The sequence below is a fragment of the Neoarius graeffei genome, chromosome 5 (assembly GCF_027579695.1).
Source record: "Neoarius graeffei isolate fNeoGra1 chromosome 5, fNeoGra1.pri, whole genome shotgun sequence".
In the NCBI taxonomy this organism is placed as follows: domain Eukaryota; kingdom Metazoa; phylum Chordata; class Actinopteri; order Siluriformes; family Ariidae; genus Neoarius; species Neoarius graeffei.
Window position 1 is genome coordinate 25,574,857 of NC_083573.1, and position 27,122 is coordinate 25,601,978.

The 27,122-nt window shown below is 45.0% G+C and overlaps 1 protein-coding gene across 4 annotated transcripts in view; it reads right to left on the bottom strand.

Annotated features, from left to right (window-relative positions):
- nbn (nibrin) overlaps positions 1-27,122 on the bottom strand; it is a 177,817-nt gene that overhangs the window by 69,545 nt on the left and 81,150 nt on the right. For all 4 annotated transcript variants that reach the window (XM_060921442.1, XM_060921441.1, XM_060921444.1 and 1 more), the window contains 2 exons: positions 10,546-10,736; positions 7,995-8,092 (listed from right to left, as the gene is read on the bottom strand). In XM_060921442.1, coding sequence (XP_060777425.1) covers positions 7,995-8,092; positions 10,546-10,736 — 289 coding nt within the window. The remainder of the gene's footprint in view (positions 1-7,994; positions 8,093-10,545; positions 10,737-27,122) is intronic.

Here is a 27,122-nt window from a genome sequence, read left to right on the forward strand (position 1 = left end):
CCGCGGTGCCCTCCCGTTTTTCCCTTCTGTGTCTGTCTCCCCCCCCACGGTGAGTGAGCCACAGAGTGCCGATGCAGAGAGGAAGCCCAGGCCGGTTTGCTGGCGCTGCGGGGAGCCGGGCGACCTCCAACAGCAGTGCTCGGCAATGGAAGTGGGCGCGGTGGTTCGGATCCCCGACGCACCAGGAGCCGCCCTCAATCGGGCCGGAGCGTATCGCATACTGGTGAGTGTCCAAGGGGATACATATCAGGCTTTGGTGGACTCTGGCTGTAATCAGAACTCAATTCACCAAAGCCTGGTGCAAGACGAGGCATTGGGGGGAGCACAGGGGCTGAAGGTGTTGTGTGTGCACGGGGATGTTCACAGCTACCCTTTAGTGTTGGTCCACATTCTTTTTCGAGGGGAAAAATTTAGAGTAAAGGTGGCGGTTAATCCTCACCTCACCCACTTGATAATTTTGGGGACTGATTGGCCGGGATTCAGGGAGTTAATGAGCCATCTAGTGAAGAGTGGGTCCTGCCATAGTTTAGCAAGGGGAGGTCCCGATGTCGCTTTGGCGGGAGCAGCTGTCACAGAGCCGTCTACGTCATCTCCGTGTCAGAGTGAGGAGCAGCAGGCTCCTCCTCCCTCTCTCGGGGAATCCCTTCGGGATTTCCCATTAAAGCGGCTTGGTCAGGCATGCCACAGAGACTCGTCTCACAATTGTGAGACGAGTCTCTGCGGCATGCGTTTGACCAAGTGAGAGTAATCGATGGTCAAACGCTCCAGCCAAGCCTCACCCCATCCTTCCCCTATTTTTCTATTATGAAGGATAGGTTATACCGAGTGATGCAGGACACTCAAACTAAAGAGCAATACACGCAGCTTTTGATTCCAAAGAGCCACCAGGAATTGGTATTCCAGGCGGCTCACTTTAATCCCATGGCTGGACACTTAGGGCAGGATAAGACACTAGCCTGACTAATGGCCCAGTTCTATTGGCCAGGGATTCGCGGCGATGTCTGTAGGTGGTGTACGGCATGCCGCGAATGCCAGTTAGTAAATCCGGCAGCCATTCTAAAAGCACCTTTGCGCCCTCTCCCATTAATCGAGACCCCATTCAAAAGAATTGGGATGGATCTCGTTGGGCCATTAGATCGGTCAACACGAGGGTACTGCTTTATTTTAGTTCTGGTGGACTATGCAACGCGATACCTGGAAGCAGTGCCTCTGCGCAATATCTCAGCACGCAGTATTGCGGAAGCGCTCTTCCGTGTCATCTCCCGAGTTGGAATCCCGAAAGAGATTCTGACTGACTAAGGCACCTCGTTTATGTCACATACACTGAAAGAACTGTATGGGTTATTAGGTACTAAACTGATCCGCACCAGCGTTTATCACCTACAAATGGACGGTTTAGTTGAACGGTTCAATCGCACCCTCAAGAATATAATTAAAAAATTCGTAAGTGAGGACGCACGTAATTGGGATAAATGGCTCGAACCCTTATTATTTGCAGTGCGAGAGGTCCCACAAGCTTCCACGGGGTTCTCCCCATTCAAACTGTTATATGGGCGTAAGCCGCGCGGCATTCTAGATGTGCTGCAGGAAAATTGGGAGGAGGAACCTTCACCCAGTAAAAATCAAATTCAATATGTCATGGACCTGCGCACAAAACTCCACACACTCACACACCTAACCCAGGAGAATTTGCGGCAGGCCCAAGAATGGCAAACCCGCCTGTACGACAGGGGTACGCGCCTTAGGGAGTTCGCACTGGGAGATAAAGTTCTTGTACTGTTGCCTACATCGAGCTCCAAATTAATTGCCAAGTGGCAAGGACCCTTCGAGGTCACACGGTGAGTCGGGGACGTCGACTACGAGGTGAGGCGAACGGACAGGGGTGGGGCGCTACAGGTTTACCACCTCAATCTGCTCAAACTCTGGAACGAGGAGGTCCCCGTGGCATTGGTGTCGGTGGTTCCGGAGAAGGCGGAGCTGGGGCCAGAGGTTCAAAAGGGAACATTGGCATCGCGTACCTCTCCGGTCCCCTGTGGAGACCACCTCTCCCCGACCCAACTCACGGAGGTCGCCCAGTTGCAGACCGAGTTTTCAGACGTGTTCTCGCCCCTGCCCGGCCGCACCGACCTCATAGAGCACCACACTGAGATGCCCCCGGGGGTGGTAGTGCGCAGCCGCCCTTACAGGTTATCCGAACACAAGAAAAAAGTGGTTCGGGAAGAACTCGAGGCCATGCTCGAAATGGGCATCGTTGAGGAGTCCCACAGTGATTGGAGCAGCCCGGTGGTCTTGGTACCCAAGATCGACGGGTCGGTCCGGTTCGATGTAGACTACAGAAAAGTCAACGCGGTGTCTAAATTCGACGCGTACCCAATGCCTCGTATTGATGAGTTGCTCGATCAACTAGGCACGGCTCGCTTTCACTCAACACTGGATTTGACAAAGGGTTATTGGCAGATCCCCTTGACTCCATTGTCCCGAGAAAAAATGGCCTTTTCCACACCGTTCAGCTTACACCAGTTTGTCACACTTCCTTTTGGGCTGTTTGGGGCGCCCGCTATGTTCCAGCGACTGATGGATAGGGTCCTCTGCCCCCACACCACCTATGCAGCCGCGTACCTAGACGACATCATTATTTATAGTAATGACTGGCCAAGGCACCTACAACACCTGAGGGCCGTCCTTAGGTTGCTGAGGTGGGCGGGTCTCACAGCCAACCCAAAGAAGTGTGCGGTTGGGCAGGTGGAAGTACGGTATCTGGGCTTCCACTTGGGCAACAGGCAGGTGCGTCCCCAAATTAACAAGACAACAGCAATTGCGGCCTGCCCGAGGCCCAAGATCAAAAAGGGGGTGAGACAGTTCCTGGGGCTGGCTGGCTACTATCGTAGGTTTATACCTAATTATTCGGATGTCACCAGCCCGCTGACTGATCTGACTAAAAAGGAGGCACCAGATCCGGTCCAGTGGACGGAGCAATGCCAGTGGGCTTTCTCTGAGGTGAAGGCTGCACTGTGCGGGGGGCCACTCTTACACTCCCCTGACTTTTCTCTCCCCTTTACGTTGCAGACAGACGTGTCGGACAGAGGGCTGGGGGCCGTTCTGTCCCAGGAGGTGGAGGGGGAGGACCGCCCCGTCCTGTACGTAAGCAGGAAGCTGTCAGTGCGTGAGGGGCGCTACAGCACCATCGAAAAGGAATGCCTGGCGATCAAGTGTGCGGTCCTCGCCCTCTGCTACTACCTCCTGGGGCGCTCTTTCACCCTCTGTTCGGACCACGTGCCCCTCCAGTGGCTCCACCGCATGAAGGATGCCAATGCGCGGATCACCCGTTGGTATCTGCCACTCCAGCCCTTTAATTTCAAGGTGGTCCACAGGCCAGGGGCGCAGATGGTCGTGGCGGACTTCCTCTCCCGTCAAGGGGGGCGGGGGGGGGGGGGGGGGGCGTGGTCAAGCGTCGATCTGTGACCGGAGGGTGGAGTCAGGGAAGGTAAGTGGCAGAATCACTACACCTGATGTTGGTTTATCTGTGTTTGTGTGTCTTCCCCAGTGACCGCGCCCTATGAGGACAGAGACAGCAGAGGAAGGGAGCTTTCTCCCCAACCAGACGACTGGTGTGTGTGCGCGCGCGCATAAATAGTTTAAAGCTGAAAAGCTAAAATAAAGAGTTTTGTGGAACTTAATTCTGGCCTGCTGTCTTTCTGTGCTCCACCCACACGAACTGCTACAATCACACTATCACTCTCATCCACCTGTATCAGTTTTTGATTATAAATAAATTGCAAACATCATTTCAACAACACAATCGTTTTAATAAATTTTTTTTAGCTGAACAGTTGAAAACTAACTTTTCATTTTGGACATTCTGTCTACTAAAACACTTTGGATACCAGCTGTGCATGTTGGCGCAAGATGGTTAAGCAGTGGGCTACGCGCATTATCTCGCACGTTGTCTGTCAAGTGAAACACGGAAGGAATTCACTTCACACATAATTCAGAGACAGGTCAGAACGCGTTATATGCAATGTATATTGAGGAAAACATGTTGCTTTTGGTAAATTGATGTTAGCAGGTGTGGTGTTATGCTGAAAGTGCATTTTTTTTCAGAGACAGTATATTTTTCTTTCCGGTATGGCCAAATCTTTTAGTGGTACGCCGGACCGGCTTACTTTCACCCCTGATTTTACTTCTGCCAAAAATAACACAAAAGAGAGTAGTTACCATTGTTCATGACTAATGTGCATTTATTTCAAGACCCAAGTATTTTGATACTGTTGTTAAATACATAAATGAGAACAACACAGGGCACCATAATATAACATCAACAAATAATAATATACTGGACTTTTTTCTCTGGTCTGCAGGTTGGGATGTCTGTAAACCAATCAAGATGCTCTTTGTCTAGCATGCGCTTCATGAACAGGCACACGCGCAGTCTCCCTCGCACATTCTGTCATATGCGTGATGCCGACGTTAATGTTTCGCGTGCACGCTCTTGCTCGCTTGCTCTAGATTTCGGGAGATATTATCCAATTCGCGGGCATCAGGGAGCCACTATCAATATGCGGGAGACTCCCGGAACTTCCGGGAGACTTGGGATGTCTGTTATATCCATGCGCAGTAGTGAAAAAACTGACAGCCTGACCGTCCTGCCGATAAACACATGGATTAACACAGACACGGCACGCGGTTAATATGTGGCGGCTTTAGTTGATGGTGTGTCTGAATCTTCGCTTCATATATCTTTTTTATTTTCAACTAGCCAGCCGGGCTGGCTAGTGACAGGAATTACTCGCCAAATGACAAATTAAGGTCACCTCATATATATATTTATATATATATTAGTGCTGTCAAGCGATTAAAATATTTAATCGCGATTAATGTCGCGACTGTCATAGTTAACTTGCGATTAATCGCAATTTAATCGCATATTTTTGTCACATGAAAAACCATTGTAATTTTCTTATCAGCATAAAAATGTGAATGGGCTTGCTTTGTACCAATGTTTTTTTTTTTTATTGCAAAGCATAACACGTCTTGACACAGCCACTGCAAAGTGAAACCTAAGCCGAGCACCGGGGCTAGCAAAAGAACCATGAGTGAAATGATCTACTGCTTGAGTTAGTCTAATCAGAGAGACAGGTTACACAGTGACGGTAGGCTTGACATGCTTGATTATAATATAAAGTACACTATTATATTAACTTTAAGTTGTTCGTTGATAAATATTGCATTGAATCTGATCTTTACTGTTTCAGCTCACTTAACACATTTTGTACTTTTACACTTTCTGCCTGTTGATGCGTCGCGCTGTCCAATCAGAGGCGGCCAAATTTGCATATTACAGGAAGGATTTCTGGGATAGCATCGAGTTTACAGTTCAGAGGGATCTGGCTTCTTCAGACGCTGTCTTCTTAAAACTGAATAAATATTTAAAAAGAGCCAAATGAGCCAGTCTTTTGAACGGTTCTTTTCAAAGAACGGATCACAAAGATGCGGATCCCATCAAAGAGCCATGAATCCCATCTCTACTAGCGCGCCCTGCCCGCGCTGATTCTTTGGGGGGAGGGCAGAGGACTCTGGCTGTGTGGGGCATTACAGTCTAGCTGCTATCAGTTTTCTAAGCAAAGTCTCTGTTCCAAGTTCCTGGCAGTTTCAAAAGCTTATGAAAAACCTACATCATGTCACAGAGCGTTAATCTCGCGATAAAAAAATTATCGCCGTTAAAATTGAGTCAAGTTAACGCGTTAATAACGCGACATTTTTGACAGCACTAATATATATATATATATATATATATATATATATATATATATATATATAAAAACACACACATACACAGCTGCAGTCAGTTGTTTACATTTCATTCATCATGGACATGTCAACACTGGGCTTTTAGTACAAATACACAGGTGATTATAGAAACTCGAGCATGCTGATTAGTCGAGAAATTTGGACTATTGTACAGTCCGGTGCAAAAGTCTTTGGCACCCTATTGTTTTTTAGTACAAAATTTCATTCATTCATTCATTATCTCTAGCCGCTTTATCCTTCTACAGGGTCGCAGGCAAGCTGGAGCCTATCCCAGCTGACTACGGGCGAAAGGCGGGGTACACCCTGGACAAGTCGCCAGGTCATCACAGGGCTGACACATAGACACAGACAACCATTCACACTCACATTCACACCTACGGTCAATTTAGAGTCACCAGTTAACCTAACCTGCATGTCTTTGGACTGTGGGGGAAACCGGAGCACCCGGAGGAAACCCACGCGGACACGGGGAGAACATGCAAACTCCGCACAGAAAGGCCCTCGCCGGCCCCGGGGCTCGAACCCAGGACCTTCTTGCTGTGAGGCGACAGTGCTAACCACTACACCACCGTGCCGCCCAGTACAAAATTTATTATAGATTTTTATTTTATGACTTCTACATTATGCAACCAGTACAAAAACACTTTAGATTTCCAAACATTAGTTTTCCAGCACTGTAACTTTTAAAAGTTACAGAAAAATCAGAAAAATGTTTGTATGTCAGTAAAGAAAGCAGCACATTATATCACACACCACTTTTCAGACAAAAACAAAGAAGGCTACTGGGTTTTGCTGCAAAATTAAGAATCAAGCATGACAAAGTGTCTTGGAGAACTGTAGGTGGTTCTGCAACATGCTCAGTAAAACGTACACCTCAGTTCCTTATAAAACTGCACTCATTGTAACCAAGACTACTTTTTTTTTAAGCAAAGGGTCACTCACCAAATAGAGTGGTGCTTGAAAGTTTGTGAACTGTTTAGAATTTTCTATATTTCTGCATAAATATGACCTAAAACAACACCAGATTTTTCACACAAGTCCAAAAAGTAGATAAAAAGAACCAAGTTAAACAAATGAGACAAAAATATTCTACTTGGTCATTTATTCATTGAGGAAAATTATCCAATATTACATATCTGTGAGTGGCAAAAGTATGTGAACCTCTAGGATTAGCAGTTAATTTGAAGCTGAAATTAGAGTCAGGTGTTTTCAATCAATGGGATGACAAATCAGGTGTGAGTGGGCACCCTGTTTTATTTAAAGAGCAGGGATCTATCAAAGTCTGATCTTCACAACACGTTTGTGGAAATGTATCATGGCACAAACAAAGGAGATTTCTGAGGACCTCAAAAAGTGCTGTTGATGCTCATCAGGCTGGAAAAGATTACAAAACCATCTCTAAAGAGTTTGGACTCCACCACTCCACAGTCAGACATGTAGAAACATTTAATTTCATTATTTTAAAAAGCGTCTTTGCTCTACAGCATTTCATTGCATGTGCCTAAGACTTTTGCACAGTACTGTATTTCTTGATAATCACCTCAAGCGACTCAGCAAAATGCAGCCAATCGCTTTGTCACCATAAGTGAGGAAGAATTACAAATTCATCTCATCTCATTATCTCTAGCCGCTTTATCCTGTTCTACAGGGTCGCAGGCAAGCTGAAGCCTATCCCAGCTGACTACGGGCGAAAGGCAGAATTACAAATTATGAAAGAAAATTCTGTTCCTAAAAGAATTAAAGACGCTATGAAGTTTAGTCTAAAACTATTCAAATGTAGGGTGGAATTATGATTTATTTTATCTATTTCAAAACAAAGTATTTTATGTGAGTGAGCACAGAGAAGTGACAAGTCTGCACGCATTACATTTACATGCTGCTTTTGAAGTTTGAAATAAATTATTTTTACTACGATTAAATTTTTTTTCCCACATAATCACCTGTGTATTTCCACTAAAACAATTATCTGCCTCAGGCTCGGTGAAAACCTTGACTTCGTCTCAATTATTATACACGGATATTCACGTCATCTTTGGCAAATAATTGTTAAATATTAATTTCTATGAGGAGCAGAATGATTGCAGAACATACATCTTTAATATATTTAAAAAAAGAAATAAAGTGTATGGATGAGTGCATATAAACTTCTGACCGAAACGTGTGTGTGTGTGTGTGTGTATACCCACCTGAGTCCACTTTGGAGCAGGGATTGCAGTATATCTGATTATTCACATAAATGGCAGCCAGTCCAATCTCTGACTCAGCAATGAAACGTAAACCATTTCTGTGCCATCAAAAGAGATTGAAAAAGATGGAACAGAGTTGCTGAATCAGGAAGGATTACAGTACTGCTCTGGCAAAAGAACAACACAGTACTCACCAATATCAAGCATCAACACTGTCTACACAAAGCAGATATGGATAGTATCGACATAAAACATATTCAACAGTGCAAATCTGTCATCACACGAGATGATATAGACTTTTTTCCTATTTACTTTGATAGTAGTAGCAATAATTTCTGTGGTAATGAGATCTTCCATATTGCATTCTGTTAAGTCTTTGACAGAAAAGCTAAGGTAATTGGTTATACAGTATTCAGCAAGTACAATAATTCTACTATGATCTTTTCAAAATATTCTGTTCAGGAAAACCTGCAAAGTTAGACTGAATTTTTAGGCAGTATGCTCCCAAAGTAAAGCCTGCCATTTAGATGACAGTAAAAAGACAAGTGTCTTCTACTGTTAGCATGTTGGAAAAATTTGGCTGTCACTAAGGAATATATTTACACCCATAAGAAAACTGGCTGTCTCACTGTGATCATATAATTTACTGTAATAATAAGTTTTATTTACAACCCCGATTCCAAAAAAGTTGGGACAAAGAACAAATTGTAAATAAAAACGGAATGCAATAATTTACAAATATCAAAAACTGATATTGTATTCACAATAGAACATAGACAACATATCAAATGTCGAAAGTGAGACATTTTGAAATTTCATGCCAAATATTGGCTCATTTGAAATTTCATGACAGCAACACATCTCAAAATAGTTGGGACAGGGGCAATAAGAGGCTGGAAAAGTTAAAGGTACAAAAAAGGAACAGCTGGAGGACCAAATTGCAACTCATTAGGTCAATTGGCAATAGGTCATTAACATGACTGGGTATAAAAAGAGCATCTTGGAGTGGCAGCGGCTCTCAGAAGTAAAGATGGGAAGAGGATCACCAATCCCCCTAATTCTGCGCCGACAAATAGTGGAGCAATATCAGAAAGGAGTTCGACAGTGTAAAATTGCAAAGAGTTTGAACATATCATCATCTACAGTGCATAATATCATCAAAAGATTCAGAGAATCTGTAAGAATCTCTGTGCGTAAGGGTCAAGGCCGGAAAACCATACTGGGTGCCCATGATCTTCGGGCCCTTAGACGGCACTGCATCACATACAGGCATGCTTCTGTATTGGAAATCACAAAATGGGCTCAGGGATCTTTCCAGAGAACATTATCTGTGAACACAATTCACCGTGCCATCCACCGTTGCCAGCTAAAACTCTATAGTTCAAAGAAGAAGCCATATCTAAACATGATCCAGAAGCGCAGACGTCTTCTCTGGGCCAAGGCTCATTTAAAATGGACTGTGGCAAAGTGGAAAACTGTTCTGTGGTCAGACGAATCAAAATTTGAAGTTCTTTATGGAAATCAGGGACGCCGTGTCATTCGGACTAAAGAGGAGAAGGACGACCCAAGTTGTTATCAGCGCTCAGTTCAGAAGCCTGCATCTCTGATGGTATGGGGTTGCATTAGTGTGTGTGGCATGGGCAGCTTACACATCTGGAAAGACACCATCAATGCTTAAAGGTATATCCAGGTTCTACAGCAACATATGCTCTCATCCAGACAACGTCTTTTTCAGGGAAGACCTTGCATTTTCCAACATGACAATGCCAAACCACATACTGCATCAATTACAGCATCATGGCTGCATAGAAGAAGGGTCCGGGTACTGAACTGGCCAGCTTGCAGTCCAGATCTTTCACCCATAGAAAACATTTGGTGCGTCATAAAACGGAAGATACAACAAAAAAGACCAAAGACAGTTGAGCAACTGGAATCCTACATTAGACAAGAATGGGTTAACATTCCTGTCCCTAAACTTGAGCAACTTGTCTCCTCAGTCGCCAGACGTTTACAGACTGTTGTAAAGAGAAGAGGGGATGTCTCACAGTGGTAAACATGGCCTTGTCCCAACTTTTTTGAGATGTGTTGTTGTCATGAAATTTAAAATCACCTAATTGTTCTCTTTAAATGATACATTTTCTCAGTTTAAACATTTGATGTGTCATCTATGTTCTATTCTGAATAAAATATGGAATTTTGAAACTTCCACATCATTGCATTCCGTTTTTATTTACAATTTGTACTTTGTCCCAACTTTTTTGGAATCGGGGTTGTACATCACATCAGGTCAAGGTAAACACACGAGGCCGGGTCAAGGCAAACACATGAGGTCGGGTCAAGGTAAACCCATCAGGTCGGGTCAAAGTAAACACATGAGGTCAGGTCAAAGTCAACCCATCAGGTCAGGTCAAGGTAAACACGTCAGGTCAGGTCAAGGTAAACAAGCTTGAACTTGACAAAATCCTCAAACGAGTGACGTCCCCTTTTCTGTGGATTTGTCCTTTCTTGAGTTTTCCATAAAGATTTCTACAGAATAGTCACCCCAATCTACCTTTGTAGAACCAAGCCAACAGACTCTGCCCACTTCCTGGTGGTAGGAGGTACGAGTGGTTGAGAGGATCCCGTTGTCATGTCAACAACACAAGTTCCTGTGGCCTCTAGGAGTGACCCAGGCAGAGATCTCTCCTCCAAAAGCTGGCTCTTTCCACCTCCAAAACTGATGGCCTGGCTTAAGCGTTTCATCTGTGGGGGGGAACACCACACAAACAAACATTAAGCCAAAACAAGTATGGTTGAAACCTCTGGAATTTCACAAGGAACTGAATGCTCTCCAATGTTCTCCAGGTGTAAGCATGTTTAGCCATGCATCAGAATTTTATATATATATATATATATATAAAAATTCTGATGCATTTCAGTTATTGTTAATGTATATATACATTAACAATAACTGAAATCTAAAAGTTTCTAGAAGCTTCTACAGTGGTTTCAGTAAACATGCAATGATGCAGTGGTGCTAGTTCAAATGGTGTGGAGTGAATATTTAAGTAAAAGTATGCAATAAAAATATTAAAGCACAAAGTATGCAGTTATCAGTAAATAATGAAAAACAGAGTGGTGTGATGTGGCCAGACACAAAGCGAAGTCACTGTCATCACCCGGAGGTTAATTATTTTCTAATAACAGCATGTCAAAAAATGTATCGTTCCTCTTAAAATAATATGTATTCTTTATAAATGAGCACATGAATCATAAACCTTGCAGCGGTTATAGAAAATTAAATCACCACCTTGTGACCAATCACATTCAAGTATATCGTGTCAGAGCATGATGTCTAACACTTGATCTCTCAAATATTGCTGAGGATAAGCAGGGCTACATCTACCCATTTCCTGTATTAGAGGCTTTCTTTGGAGACATGTAAATACATACTGTGCGATGATAAAGGACGATACAAATTTATGACGATTTGAATTGATGAAATAAAAAATGAATTACGATTTTTATCAGGTTGTGTAACCTCTTAGTTTTTCCTCACAGTAAGTGTATTGCTTAGACAGCATGTGCTCATAACATACAATAACAGGAATACATCACTTCACCCTAGACAGAAGTAACACTGCTCTAATGCTGCAAAAACACACACAAAAAAGATCTAAAATGGGAAAGAGCTTTTGTGATTGCCTGTACAAATAGAGTTAACAAGAAACCAGAGCTCTCTTTTCACAGACTGCTGAAAGCTAAAGAGAAGAAAAACTGAGGTAGTACAAATGATAAAATTTTATTAAGAAAAGGTCTGTTACTAACTTTTTTTTCATTTTTAATAAAAAGAATATTTTAGTTAATATGCTATTATATTTTACTTCAAACTAGGCTGTCCATTTCAGTTTTTTTGGTCACCGACAGTCAACATTCCTGAATCAACAATTAACTGTTAACTGAGAAGAAAATCTAGGCCTATTTAGAATGGATGAGTGACTATGACATCAATACAAAAAATGCTTTAGAAATTAGAAGTGCAAACAATTCCTATCTTATGTAAATAATTAGCAAGATGTTGCCAGACTTTACAATGAACAAAAGAGATTAACAAAACGAATCAAACATTTAATCCTCCAGGGCCAAGGGCACTTAACCGGCAAGTCTGGCAGCCTATGTCTCCCTTGAAAAATACTGGAAAATTCAGGCCTTAATGAACAGCAAGTGGGCACACTTTCTAATGTATAAGCATGGAGAATGCTCTAACCCAAACCAACTCCACTATCAGATATATTAATTTAATTCATGATGAACAGCCATCGTTTTAACAAAACGGAACGTTGTCTCATTCAACCCAGACAACTTGTTTACTGATTTTTATTCAGAAACAGCAATACGTCGACATGCTGTGGGGTTCATCTTGTGCACTAAGTACTGTGAGACCTGTGCCAGAGAATGCCCGCTCAGATGGCACCAATGTCCCCGGTATGCTCCTGAAAACCCTCTCCACAGACCACACAAATGGGTAAAATGTCTTTTCTCCACTATTAAACAAGCCCTCAGTTATCTCCTCAGACTGCCGAGAATCACATTTTCTCCCAGCTAACATGGAGGGCAAAGTTTGTTGTCCTCTATCACACAATACTTATGGATGTTTACTTCACAAGTGATACTGCATTGCGGTTGTACTACTGCTATATTTCAACACTGCACAACATAGCTTACATATAACCTCATTGTCCTTTCAAGTCAAAATGGTCCCAAATACTACTACTTTTGGCTAGTTTCATTTCGCTTAGTCTGCAAATATGACTATAGCCTGTACATTAGGCATTGGTTGCATGTGTTGCTACGTCCCCATGAGTTGATAGACTGTAGGCTGTAACTTTAGGCCCTGTTCCATATTTCTTCTACCCTCTATACTTTGTGTATTTACCACACTGCAAACTTTTTTTTTTTATTAACCATTTAACTGATTAATACTAATCAGTTAAAACTCTTCTTATTGGTTAAACGGTGAATTCTGAACATCCCTACTTCAAAACTTCACAAAAGTGGGTAAATACTTATTGGTGTTTATTAAGAAAATAAAACAATTTTTTTTTATTTAAGAAAATATTTAAGTTGATGAACAAAAAAAAAAAAACATTGCTTGTTTTGGTTATAAAATTTTCTTAATTTTTTTTTCAAAAATATTGTGGACAAATTGAATCACGAATCACATATCATGAAATATTACACTCCTACTTGTCAAAATACATTCACTATTTCAATAATTCACTATTTCAATAATTCACTATTTCAAGATACATTCACTATTTGAAAACGCTCATGCAACTTTTCTGAATGTTCTCTTTCACCTTTGGTATTCATCCCCAGGCATATTCAAAAATCAGATGTGCCATCAAACAGAATAAATGGAGTGATTCATAAACAGTGCTTGGCCACTGATTCCTTAAACACATGACCACAGACTTGTGACCACTACGTTAATTAGAAAAGTAAATTGGACAAGACCCTCCACAGAAATTTATGCTGTTAACATCACTAGAAGGAAAGATAACTGTGACAGCAGGGGCGTAGCCAAGCGTCAGTTTGCGAATAGAGGGCGGAGTCAGGGAAGGTGAGTGGCCAAGTCATTACACCTGTTGTCAATTAATGTTGTGTGTGAGTGTGTTTGTTGCAGTGATGGTGGAACATAGAAAAGGAGAGAGAGCAGAGAGCTCCCTGGACCAAAACACGACTCTGTGTGTGTGTGTGTGTGTGTGTGTGTGTGTGTGTGTGTGTGTGTGTGTCCTAAATGGCAAACCTTTTGGATTACCTCTTTTAAAATACACTCTGAGGATTTTAAAAAAAGTTTCCACGCTTCAACCAAACACTTCCTGACACAACATCCGCGACCCACCTCCTGGAGTGGATAGAAGCGCAACTGTGCTTCATACGAGGTGTCATTCAACCTCGCCTTGCCAACAGGAGAACAGAGCGTGAACAACAGGTGGGTCGCAATAAACTCTCTTTCTTATGGCAGAATAGAAGATCAAGAGCAATTGAAATAGTCCTAAATAATGGGCAATATCCAAACCCGCCACCAGCCATTGATAATGTAGATATAGTCCAGAAATATTACGCTGATAAATATACTCAAAGTGACAGCGCACCGCTAGAGGCTGTACCGTGGCAACAACCTTTCGTGGCACAGCCCCCTTCCAGCGAACTACAATCGCAGCCCTTTACAGAAAGTGAGGTAGAGAAGGTCATATCTGCTCTCCCGAACAATAAAGCCAGCGGATCTGATGGAGTAACATATGAGACTTTTAAAACCACAAAAGAAATATCATGCTCACTCCTTACAAACATATTCAATACCTGTCTGTTAAACGGCAAAGTGCCTGAGTCATGGAAGGGTGCCCTTATTCACAGGATCCCCAAAAAAGACAATATTCCCGAAGACCCCTCCACATGGAGAGATATCTCACTGCTGCCCACAATATACAAAGTTTTTATGAAATGCCTACTATCACGCATCCTGCCCTGGCTCACGGACAATAACATTCTTTCACCCTATCAAAAGGCGTACATCAACCGTCAGGGCATGCATGAACATGTGTTTTGCCTAAAGACGGGAATTGGTGATTTTAAACACGATTCCAGTAAATTCTATGCCGCATTTCTGGACTTCCGTGATGCATTCGGCACCCTGCCCCATAGCGTAATGCTACATGCGCTAAAAGAAATACATCTCCCCCAGGCTTAGATAAACATTATTACAGATGTCTACAGATCATCCTTCACCCAGGTGATCTGTGGAAAGGCCCTTACTGATCCAATCTCATTGGAAGTAGGGATTAAAACAGGCTGTCCCTGGAGCGCCATCAACTTTGTTTTGGCCATTGACAACTGGCTGAAATGGATGGGCCAGTGCGCACCTGAAGGGGTGCGCTCACCAAGTCCAGTACAGGGATACGCAGATGACGTACAGATTGCCTCAAGACATGAGTCAGTCATACGACACATGCTCACTCGCACGGAACATTTTTTGTTGTGGTCAAAGCTTCAGGTTAAGCCCACTAAATGCGCTGTTTATGAGGCGCAGCGGAGGAAACCGCTGGTATCAGTCGCAACGCGACAAACCACCGGCCTTTTCATTACTACAGCAACCACTACGAGTGTACTCGCGCAATGAAACCTACACCTACCTCGGCCATCAATTCAATGTCGCAGGCGACTGGGAACATCAACAGTCAGAACTCATCAGCGAGTACACTCGTAGATTGCAACTCATAGACTCAGCCCCCCTACCCGTTATGTTCAAAGTACAAGCCATTCGAGAAATAGCTCTGTCCAAAATTCAACACCTTTTTGCAAATCTTCATCTCCCACAAAAAACCCTCACTGAACTCAATAACATAACTGTCCGAACTGTAAGACAATGGTTCGGGCTAAACACACACTCAACCAGGGACATACTTTTTCAGTCTAAAAGGAAGGGGGGGCTGGGAGTACCCAACATCGAATGGATCTACACCGCTTCCAGAACCAGCCACCTGCTCAACATGCTACACAGTGACGATCTACAGATCCGAGAAATGGCCCGGGCTTCATTATTTCAACACCTAAAGTGACGGAAGATTCCCGTTGCGCATGATGCCAACGCTCAATTTCTAGGATTCCAGGTGAAGAGCAACGGTAAACTGGATATTAGAGCAACCGGATTTGGTGTGAGGTCAGACTGGATGGATCTAAATGATCTTTGCATCCGCAGAGGAATACATCTGCGATGGGGCAAACTAGACGGCACAAAAATTACACCCGATGACAATATAATCACAGACCCACTCATCTACCCATGCGCAACTTATGCGCAAGGCGACGGTGAGCAAGAGCTGCCCGCGAAACATGCGCGGGCCTTCATCCTCCAAATGAAGCTGTCAGAGAGCGCACAGCACTGGGCCAGTCTAAAGCTGCAAGGGAAATTGGCGGGTTTAGCCTTTGCAGATCATGCGTTGTCACACTCTGTGCTCTCTAACTGCTCCGTTGGTGAGGACATATTAATGTTTACCATCAAAGCCCGCCTCCAAGTCCTCCCAACGAAGTATAACTTGGCCACCTGGTATCCCCATAATCATGACCCACACTGCATCCTGCACTGTTCTACTAGGGAAAATGAAACAACTGCCCATATCTTTAATGGCTGTAGTTTTTATAAAGGACTCTACATTGTAAGACATGACCAACTGGTTGACCTGATCTCAGAGACCATTAAAGACATTCTTGATGCAACTACAAATATGCATAAACACAGTGCGGTGCAGATCAACTGGTTTAATACAGAAAATCATGACAATGTTCAACTGGATAATCTCCCAAACACTCCAGATATTACCATCATTGATGAAACAAACAGAACAGTAACCATTGTTGAAATAGGCTGCTCTTTTGATTTATATATGGACACTTGTTTTAATGCCAAAATGTTGAAGTGCCAGCCACTTCTTGAATCAATCATGGGTCTTGGGTATAACTGCAAATTAATTGTTCTTGTATTTGGGAGCCTTGGACATGTACATAAACTGGTCATGCGAGGCTTGCAACTGTGTGGATTATGCAAAACAAGAGCGAAGAGACTGGCCGATACTGTTCAATTTCTGCCATAATAGGAAGCTTGTCCATTTGGAGACGGAGATGTCATATTTATCCATAGAGACTACTGGACTTATTATTTTTATATGATCACACTTGCCAATCTGCAGAATATTTCCAATAATGTTTGGATTTGTAATCCTTCCCTGTGCGACGATCCAAATAAAAGTATTAAAATGTGTCCTAAAAGTGAGTAAGTGAAACGGAAAAGCCTCAATAAATGTGTGTGAATACCATCTCTCGCCTGCTGTGCTTCTGCACTCCACCCACATCAGGGAAGTGTTACAGTGGTGCTGAAACTTGGGAGTACGGAAGGGAACCACCCCATGGAGTCCTCACCGTTCAAGGATCTCATCCATGCCCTCGCTACCACTCAGCAGAACCAGCATCAAGTGTTGATCGCTCTCCAGAAGGAGCAAGAACAATGCTTCAAAGCCTTGATGCTGGCCCAGCAGGAAGATCGCCAGGCATTCCTGGCACTTGCTCGAGTCAGCAGGGTCCTCGAACACCACCGCAGCAGACCCTCCCCACATCACCCTCATGAAGAAGGGCCTGCACGATGATCCAGAAGCCTTTCTAGCGCTCTTTGAGCAAGTGGCCAAAGTGTGTGGCACTCCTACTTCCGATATTGACTGGTGAGGCACAGCTCGCCAAGCAGCAGCTCCCCACCAACAGCCAGCTTGCACAGTGGTGCTTGAAAGTTTGTGAACCCTTTAGAAGTTTCTATATTTCTGCATAAATATGACCTAAAACATAATCAGATTTTCACACAAGTCCTAAAAGTAGATAAAAAGAACCCAGTTAAACAAATGAGACAAAAATATAAAACTTGGTCATTTATTTATTGAGGAAACTGATCCAATATTACATATTTGTGAGTGGCAAAAGTATGTGAACCTCTAGGATTAGCAGTTAACTTGAAGGTGAAATTAGAGTCAGGTGTTTTCAATCAATGAGATGACAATTAGGTGTGAGTGGGCACCCTGTTTTATTTAAAGAACAGGGATCTATCAAAGTCTGATCTTCACAACACATGTTTATGAAAGTGTATCATGGCACAAACAAAGGAGATTTCTGAGGACCTCATAAAAAGCGCTGTTGATGCTCATCAGGCTAGAAAAGGTTACAAAACCATCTCTTTTTGTGATTGACATTTTATTCTTTTAACAGCATAACAGAGCATGGTATTACAGAATGAAAGATTCACAGTATATTTCCAACCCCCCCTCCCACAAACGAGCCCCCGTAAACTATCACCACCAAATGATGATTCTTCTTTGGTTGTTAATTATTTAACATTGTGCTCCTTCATGTATAGCAGACCTATCTCTAGTAACTACAGCCACACTAGCTGTACCATTAATGAAAATGAAAAAAAAATTTAAAGAAAATAATTAAATAAATGCAGAACATAACCCATAATTACATAAATCATACCTCTATCAATACACCTTCATGTACAAATACACATATGCTTGTATGGACCCTTTTCACGTGACGTCACGACAAACGCGGCTGCCATTTTGGATGTGTACTACCAGTAGTTTACCACAGCCAGCATTGAGGAACGGCAGCAAAGAAAGTGTTTATGTTCAGCAAGACTTCCATCATGCCACTATGTTGTTGTGCACCTGGATGTAATAACCATCAACAAACAAGGCAAGGGTTATCGTTTTATCGGATCCCGGTAGATGCTGACCGACGGAGAAGATGGATAGCGGCATACCAGCGCTTGTGTAGTGACCACTTTGTTGGAGGTAAGACGAATAAAATTAGCCAGAAAAGGCATTACATTGCTGTTAACATTCCATTCTAGTTTACTGTAATTATGATCTGGCAGCTATTTACACCGGATCCAGTGTAAATAGCCGCCGGAGCCAACGTCCGAGGTTCCGGAGCGCGCTCGCTCGCGGCCCGGCCGGAGCTGGCGGCCGTGGAGCCGGCGGCCGCGGAGCCGGCGGCCGCGGAGCCGGCGCCTGCGGAGCCGGCGCGCGCTCGCTCGCGGCCCGGCCGGACGTTGGCTCCGGCAGCTATTTACACTGGATCCAGTGTAAATAGCTGCCAGATCATAATTACAGTAAACTAGTAAATACAGTTTTCTGCATCTCGCTCCTTTTTCTTTTATGTTTGTTGCCTTCCTCGCATTCAAACCGATTTGAGCCGAAGTCCACTACATGTCCAAAATGGCGGTCGCGTTTACGAAGGTCACGTGACTGAAAAGGGTCCATACACCCACATATGTACATACCTAGATGAAATCTATAAGCACAGCATTAAGAGAGATAATTTATTTAAAAAAAAAAAAAAAAGAAAGCATCAGCAGCAAAGGTACGCAATCCTCCACCCGGAAACTCAGAACGTGCGTTTCTCCCCCGTATAAACCCTTTAAGTATTTCCCCCATTTTCCTTTGTCTATATGAAGGAAAATCCAGTCTACCCAGTTGTTTATATAACATTTTTTCAAATGCTGCAACTCGTGCCATTTCTGCAGCCCATTCTTGCAAAGAAGGCACCCCCTCTGTCTTCCAACCCCTGATAAGTATCTGTCTACCTATCATAATACTGGTTTGGACCCAGCTTTTAATATGTTTATCCTGTCCTGTTAGAACTGAATGATCACCCAAAACAAACAGTCTCGGGTTGAATGGGATTTGTGTCTCTGTAATCTCACACAGATTATCACAAATATTGGTCCAGAATTGTTGGACTTTGTTACAGGACCATAAAACATGAACTAAATGACCTTCCTCAGATTTGCATCGCCAACAACTTGATGTGGGTAATAATCCTAGTCTGAACAATCTGGAAGGAGTCCAGTAAAACTGATGTATAATCTTGAATTGAGAGAGGCGTACCCTTGCATCCCTTGATACTACTTTAACATTTTTACAAATTTTATCCCAGCCCTCATCAGTGATCGTCAGGTTCAGATCCCTTTCCCATATATTCTTCAGAGCTGAAATAGGCCCATTACCAAGAGTCTGAATCATCATAGAATTATAGACAGATGCCTCATGTCCTTTTCCATAACTCATTAGAATCTCATCGAGGAGTTCTGCATTTTGGGGAACTGATGTACTGGATCCAAAAATCCCTACCAACATATGGCGGAGTTGCAGGTACCTAAAAAATTAGACCTAGGAATATTGAATTGTTGCATTAAATCCTCAAACGATTTTAGGGAAACAATCACAATACAGATCCCCTAATATGACCATACTGTTCTCCAGCCATACCTTCCAATAAATGGGGAATTTACCAATTCGTAATTTTGGATTTAACCAGATACTTGAAGAGATATTTAGAAAGGGATCACATTTAAATATTCGAGCAACCTTAGTCCAAATTAATTTAAGATGAGAGATTATTGGATGCATTTTTGCTTCTTTACTTAATTTAATAGACAAGATTTGCATGGGTGACAGAGGGGCCGCTACAGCTTGTTCCATATAGTACCACGGGGGGGCCCTTTCGGGAGGGAGAGACCAATGAGCTAGTTGTCTCATATCATCTCTAGCCGCTTTATCCTGTTCTACAGGGTCGCAGGCAAGCTGGAGCCTATCCCAGCTGACTATGGGCGAAAGGTGGGGTACACTCTGGACAAGTCGCCAGGTCATCACAGGGCCGACACAAACACAGACAACCATTCACACTCACATTCACACCTACGGTCAATTTAGAGTCACCAGTTAACCTAACCTGCATGTCTTTGGACTGTGGGGGAAACCGGAGCACCCGGAGGAAACCCACGCGGACACGGGGAGAACATGCAAACTCCACACAGAAAGGACCTCACCAGCCACGGGGCTCGAACCCGGACCTTCTTGCTGTGAGGCGACAGTGCTAACCACTACACCACCGTGCCGCCCTGGGCTAGGTGTTTTAAATTAAAAGCATAGTAGTAAAACAACATCTTTGGAAGCCCCAAGCCTCCTCTATCAGCTGGTCTTTGCAACTTGCTGTGGTGCAGCCAGGGGAGTTTATTATTCAAAATAAATATCTTTGATATCCTGTCAAACCTTTTAAAATAATAATGGGGAATTTCTAAAGGGAGGGAGTGGATAAGATAATTAAGTTTGGGGATGCAGTTCATTTTCAAAACGTTAACTTTACCTGCCATAGACAAATTAAGAGTTGACCATCTCTCCACACTGCAGGAAATTTTTTGTAATAATGGGTCAAAATTGACTTTGATCAAATCTTTCAGCTGTTTAGGAAACCGGATACCCAGATACATGATACCTTGCTCAGGCCACTGAAAAGCACCTGGATGGAATGCAGTGCAGGGGCAATAAGCTGTTAAGGGGAGTGCCTCAGACTTGGACCAGTTCACCCTGTAGCCGGAGAACTTTGAGAACGAGTTTATGATTCCAAGAAGACATGGTACAGATCTGCTGGGGTCGGACACCAGTAATAAAGTATCATCAGCATAAAGCATCAATTTATGTACCATCCCACCTGCAGTAACACCCAGGAAATCAGTTGCGCCACGTATGGCCGCTGCGAGAGGCTCTATGGCTAAACAAAAAAGCAAAGGAGAAAGGGGTGAGCCCTGCCTTGTTCCTCTCCCCAACATAAAATAATCAGAGATAAGCCCATTAGTCTGCACAGCTGCTTCTAGGTGCTTATATAAAACATGAATCCATTTTATAAACGTAATACCAAATCCAAAAACTCTTCCAAAATTTTAAATAAGTACTCCCATTTGACCATGTCAATGTCAAACGCCTTTTCGGCGTCAACAGAGATTGCAGCAACTGGGGACTGGACGTCAACCACAGACCACATGACATCAACAAGGCATCTAATATTATCCGAGGAGCTACGACCGCGAATGAACCCTACTTGGTCAGTATGGATCAATGATGCAATTACACTGTCTAGTTTGCTAGAATTTTCGAGATTATTTTAACATCTGCATTAATGAAATAGGACAGTAATTCTTGCATTCATCCAAATCTTTACCTTTCTTAGGAACTAGACTAATAAGGGCCTGCCTTAGAGTTGGTGGCAGTACACCCCCTCTAGTGCTTCCTTATACACTTCTAGTAAAGGTGAAGCTAACTCTGTCGCAAAGCTCTTAAAAATTCCCCAGTAAAACCATCTGGCCCGGGTGCTTTGCTTGATGGTAAAGCCTGAATTACCCCTTTAATCTCCTCAATAGTAATATCTGAGTTTAAAAAAAAAAATCTGTTCATCTGTCAACTTGGGAAGTCCTAGTGGTTCTATAAACTTATGAATTTCTTCTTCATTAGAGGTAGATGTTGAAGCATAGAGATTACCATAAAATTCTTTAAAAGCCTTATTAATATCTACAGTCGCAGTGAGCAGGTCACCAGCCGGTGACCTAACAGCCGGAATAGTGGAAGCCAACTCCCTCTGTTTTATATAACTGGCAAGTAACTTTCTTGCTTTGTCCCCCGACTCGAAATGTGTTTGTTTAGACTTAAATAAATTAAATTCAACCTTTTGGGATAATATGTTATTATACTGATATTTTAACTTTGCCAGTTCTCATGCCGTGTTGTGTCATTTGTTGCTTCAAGTCTGTTTCAGCTTGTTTAATTTTATTTTAGAATTCTAGCAACTCGTGTTTTAATTTTTTACAATATGAAGTGTGTTTGATAAGACGTCCCCTAATCACAGCCTTTAGGGCCTCCCACGCCACGCCTGCCGATGATACAGACTGCCAATTAATCTCTAAATAATTCTTTAGTTCTGTTCTTAGCCACTCTACATTTACTGGGTCCTATAGAAGGGACGAGTTAAGACGTCACCTGTAAGACTTTCTTCTCTCACTTTGGGGTAATAGGTCCAAACCAACCCAGGCATGGTCAGAAACGAGAATATTCCCCATTTCACCACCCACAGCAGAAGAAGTGAGTGCTTTAGATCTCGTCTCGTCTTCTTCCGCTTTATCCGGGACCGGGTCGCGGAGGCAGCAGTCTAAGCAGGGAAGCCCAAACTTCCCTTTCCCCAGACACCTCGGCCAGCTCCTCGGGAAGAACACCGAGGCGTTCCCAGGCCAGCCGAGAGACATAGTCCCTCCAGCGTGTCCTGGGTCTTCCCCGGGGCCTCCTCCCAGGGGGACATGCCGGGAACACCTCCCCAGGGAGGCGTCCAGGAGGCATCCGAAAAAGATGCCCGAGCCACCTCAGCTGATTCCTCTCGATGTGGAGCAGCAGCGGCTCTACTCCGAGCTCCTCCCGAGTGACTGTGCTTCTCACCCTAAGGGAGCGCCCAGCCACCCTGCGAAGGAAACTCATTTCGGCCGCTTGTATCCGCGATCTTGTTCTTTCGGTCATTACCCAAAGCTCATGACCATAGGTGAGAGTCGGAATGTAGATCGACCGGTAAATTGAGAGCTTCGCCTTTTGGCTCAGCTCCTTCTTCACCACGACGGACCGGTAAAGCGACCGCATCACTGCGGAGGCTGCACCGATCCGCCTGTCGATCTCACGCTCCATCCTTCTCTCACTCGTGAACAAGATCCCAAGATACTTAAACTCCTCCACTTGAGGCAGAACTTCTCCACCAACCTGGAGAGGGCAAGCCACCCTTTTCCGGACGAGAACCATGGCCTCGGACTTGGAGGTGCTGATTCTCATCCCAGCCGCTTCACACTCGACTGTAAACCGCCCCAGTGCATGCTGAAGGTCCTGGTTTGAAGAAGCCAACAGGACAACATCATCCACAAAAAGCAGAGATGAAATCTTGTGGTTCCCAAACAGGATTCCTTCTGGCCCCTGGCTGCGCCTAGAAATTCTGTCCATAAAAATTATGAATAGAACCGGTGACAAAAGGCAGCCCTGCCGGAGTCCAACATGCACTGGGAACAGGTCTGACTTACTGCTGGCAATGCGGACCAGACTCCTGCTCCGTTCGTACAGGGACCGGACAGCCCTTAGCAAAGAGCCCCGAACCCCATACTCCCGAAGCACCCCCCACAGAATACTACGGGGGACACGGTCGAATGCCTTCTCCAGATCCACAAAGCACATGTGGACTGGTTGGGCAAACTCCCATGAACCCTCGAGCACCCTATGAAGGGTATAGAGCTGGTCCAGTGTTCCGCGACCAGGACGAAAACCGCATTGTTCCTCCTGGATCCGAGGTTCGACTATTGGTCGAATTCTCCTCTCCAGTACCCTGGAGTAAACCTTCCCTGGGAGGCTGAGAAGTGTGATTCCCCGATAATTGGGGCACACTCTCCGGTCCCCTTTCTTAAAAAGAGGGACCACCACCCCAGTCTGCCACTCCAGAGGCACTGTCCCTGACCGCCACGCGATGTTGCAGAGGCGTGTCAACCAAGACAGCCCCACAACATCCAGAGACTTGAGATACTCAGGGCGGATCTCATCCACCCCCGGTGCCTTGCCACCGAGGAGCTTGCAAACCACCTCAGTGACTTCGGCTTGGGTAATGGACGAGTCCACCTCTGAGTCAACAGCCTCAGTCTCCTCAGTGGAAGACATGACGGTGGGATTGAGGGGATCCTCAAAGTATTCCTTCCACCGCCCGACAATGTCCCCAGTCGAGGTCAACAGCTCCCCACCCGCACTGTAAACAGTGTTGGCAGAGTACTGCTTCCCCCTCCTGAGGCGCCGGACGGTTTGCCAGAATTTCTTCGAGGCCGACCGATAGTCCTTCTCCATGGCCTCCCCGAACTCCTCCCAGTTCCGAGTTTTTGCCTCCGCAACTGCCCGAGCTGCAGCACGCCTGGCCTGCCGATACCCGTCAGCTGCCTCGGGAGTCCTGGAGGTTAACATGGCCCGATAGGACTCCTTCTTCAGCTTGACGGCATCCCTTACTTCTGGTGTCCACCACCGGGTTCGGGGATTGCCGCCACGACAGGCACCGGAGACCTTGCGGCCACAGCTCCGAACAGCTGCGTCCACAATGGAGGTAGAGAACATGGTCCACTCAGACTCAATGTCCCCCGCCTCCCTCGGAAGCTGGGAAAAGCTCTCCCGGAGGTGGGAGTTAAAGACCTCCCCAACAGAGTGCTCGGCCAGACGTTCCCAGCAGACCCTCACCATACGTTTGGGCCTGCCAGGTCTGTCCAGCTTCCTCCTCTGCCAGCGGATCCAACTCACCACCAGGTGGTGATCAGTTAACAGCTCAGCCCCTCTCTTCACCCGAGTGTCCAAGACATAGGGCCGGAGATCAGATGAAACGACTACAAAGTCTATCATTGACCTCCGACCTAAGGTGTCCTGGTGCCACGTGCACTTATGGAAACCCCTATGCTCGAACATGGTGTTCGTTATGGACAAACCGTGACTAGCACAGAAGTCCAATAACAAAACACCACTCGGATTCAGATCGGGGAGGCCGTTCCTCCCAACCACGCCCCTCCAGGTGTCACTGTCATCTCCCACGTGAGCATTGAAGTCCCCCAGTAACACAATGGAGTCCCCAGTCTGAGCACTCCTCAGTACCTCTCCCAGGGACTCCAAGAAGGCCGGATACTCTATACTGCCATTTGGGCCGTAGGCACAAACAACAGCAAGAGCCCTCTCCCCAATCCGAAGGCGCAGAGAGGCAACCCTCTCGTTCACTGGGGTAAACTCCAACACATGGCGGCTGAGCTGGGGAGCTATAAGCAAGCCCACACCAGCCCGCCGCCACTCACCACGGGCGACTCCAGAGAAGTGGAGAGTCCAGCCCCTCTCGAGGAGCTGGGTTCCAGAGCCCAAGCTGTGCGTGGAGGTGAGCCCGACTATCTCTAGCCGGTACCTCTCAACCTCCCGCACAAGCTCAGGCTCTTTCCCCCCCAGCGAAGTGACATTCCATGTCCCAACAGCCAGCCGCTGTGTCCGGGGATCAGGTCGTCGAGGCCCCTGCCTTCGACTGCCACCCAATCCACATTGCACCAGTCCCCTACTGCTACCTCTGTGGGTGGTGAACCCACAGGAGGTCGGGCCCACGTCACCTCTTCGGGCTGAGCCCGGCCGGGCCCCATGGGCAAAGGCCCGGCCACCAGGTGCTCGCATACGAGCCCCAACCCCGGGCCTGGCTCCAGGGTGGGGCCCCGGCTGCGTCATCCCGGGCGACGTCACGGTCCTCGGATTTTTCTCCATAGGGGTTTTGGTGAACTGCTCTTAGTCTGGCCTGTCACCTAGGACCTGTCTGCCTTGGGAAACCCTGACAGGGGCATAATGCCCCCGACAACATAGCTCCTAGGATCATTCAAGCACACAAACCCCTCCACCAGTGCTTTAGATATTAGAAAAAAATCTATTCGGCTATAAATCTTGTGTACTGGTGAAAAATGTGCAATCCCTACCAGAAGGGTTCATGATCCTCCAAAATTTCTATTAATCCTAAAGATTTGCAAATTCTCTGCAATGTCATAGCAATCTTCGTCACCTTACGCAACCCTTCCCCATTGTGGTCAAGAGCTGGATCCATTAAAAGATTAAAATCCCCTCCCAGAACAACAGCATGATTCCCAGCGGCTTGAAGCTTCCTTTCAAGATCAATTTAAAAATTTTTGATCATCCAAATTAGGTGCGTAAATGTTAGCCAAGATTAGCTTTTGAGATTGTGTTTCAGCCAGCACAAATAATCATCCTTCCCGAATTATTCTTAATTTGCTTGAGGACATTTAAACCGTAAATGTTTATTTCCTAAAATTATGACACCCTTGCTTTTACTAGAGCCTATACTGTAAAATGCATGTCCAACCAATCCTCCACGGAGCTTCTCAGACTCCTCTGTTGACATGTGTGTTTTCTGGAGAAACACCACGTTATACTTTTTACTCTTGAGCATGGTCATGACCTTTTTACTCTTAACGGGGTTCCACAATCCATTTACATTCCAGGTGGAGAGACGCATTAAACCTATTTGAGAGGACATGCCTGCCTACACAATAATGACAGACAACCATATATCAGAAACCGTACAGTTAAGCAGTGGTGATGACTAAACACAAACATCCCCCTAAAACTAACAAGTGTGCAACTGAACCTGAACTTTGCACATTTCAACCCCCACGAAAGTCCCCCCAACAGAAATCTGGCGGTCCGTGTCTGGTCCGCGAGGCTCCACTCGTCGTGACTCCTCCTCATGCACCGCTATGGTGAAGATAAGTCTACACCAGTGTCTTTAATTTAACATGCAGGTGCATAAGAAGAGGATGGGAACACATCAGGGTACCTTTGACTCGCAGCTGAACCCAGTAAAAACACAAAGCCTCCTTACTCACTGCATAGCATCTATGAAAGCCATGGCCCTCCGGGGACAGTCAAAAGCCTTTTCACCCTTGCAGGTCTTGATTCTCAGTTTAGCTGGGTACAGCATCCTGAAGTTCACCCCCCCGTTCATGCAGTTTGTTCTTGCACTCCTTGAATTTGTCGTGCTTCATCTGGGTGGCTCTGGAGTAGTCTGGGAAAAGCATTATATTAGTGTTTTCCCAGCTCAGCTTGCCTTTGTTCCTCGCTGCCCGCAACACTGCATCCCTGTCCGATGATCTCAAAAACTTGGCCAGTATTGGTCTGGGTC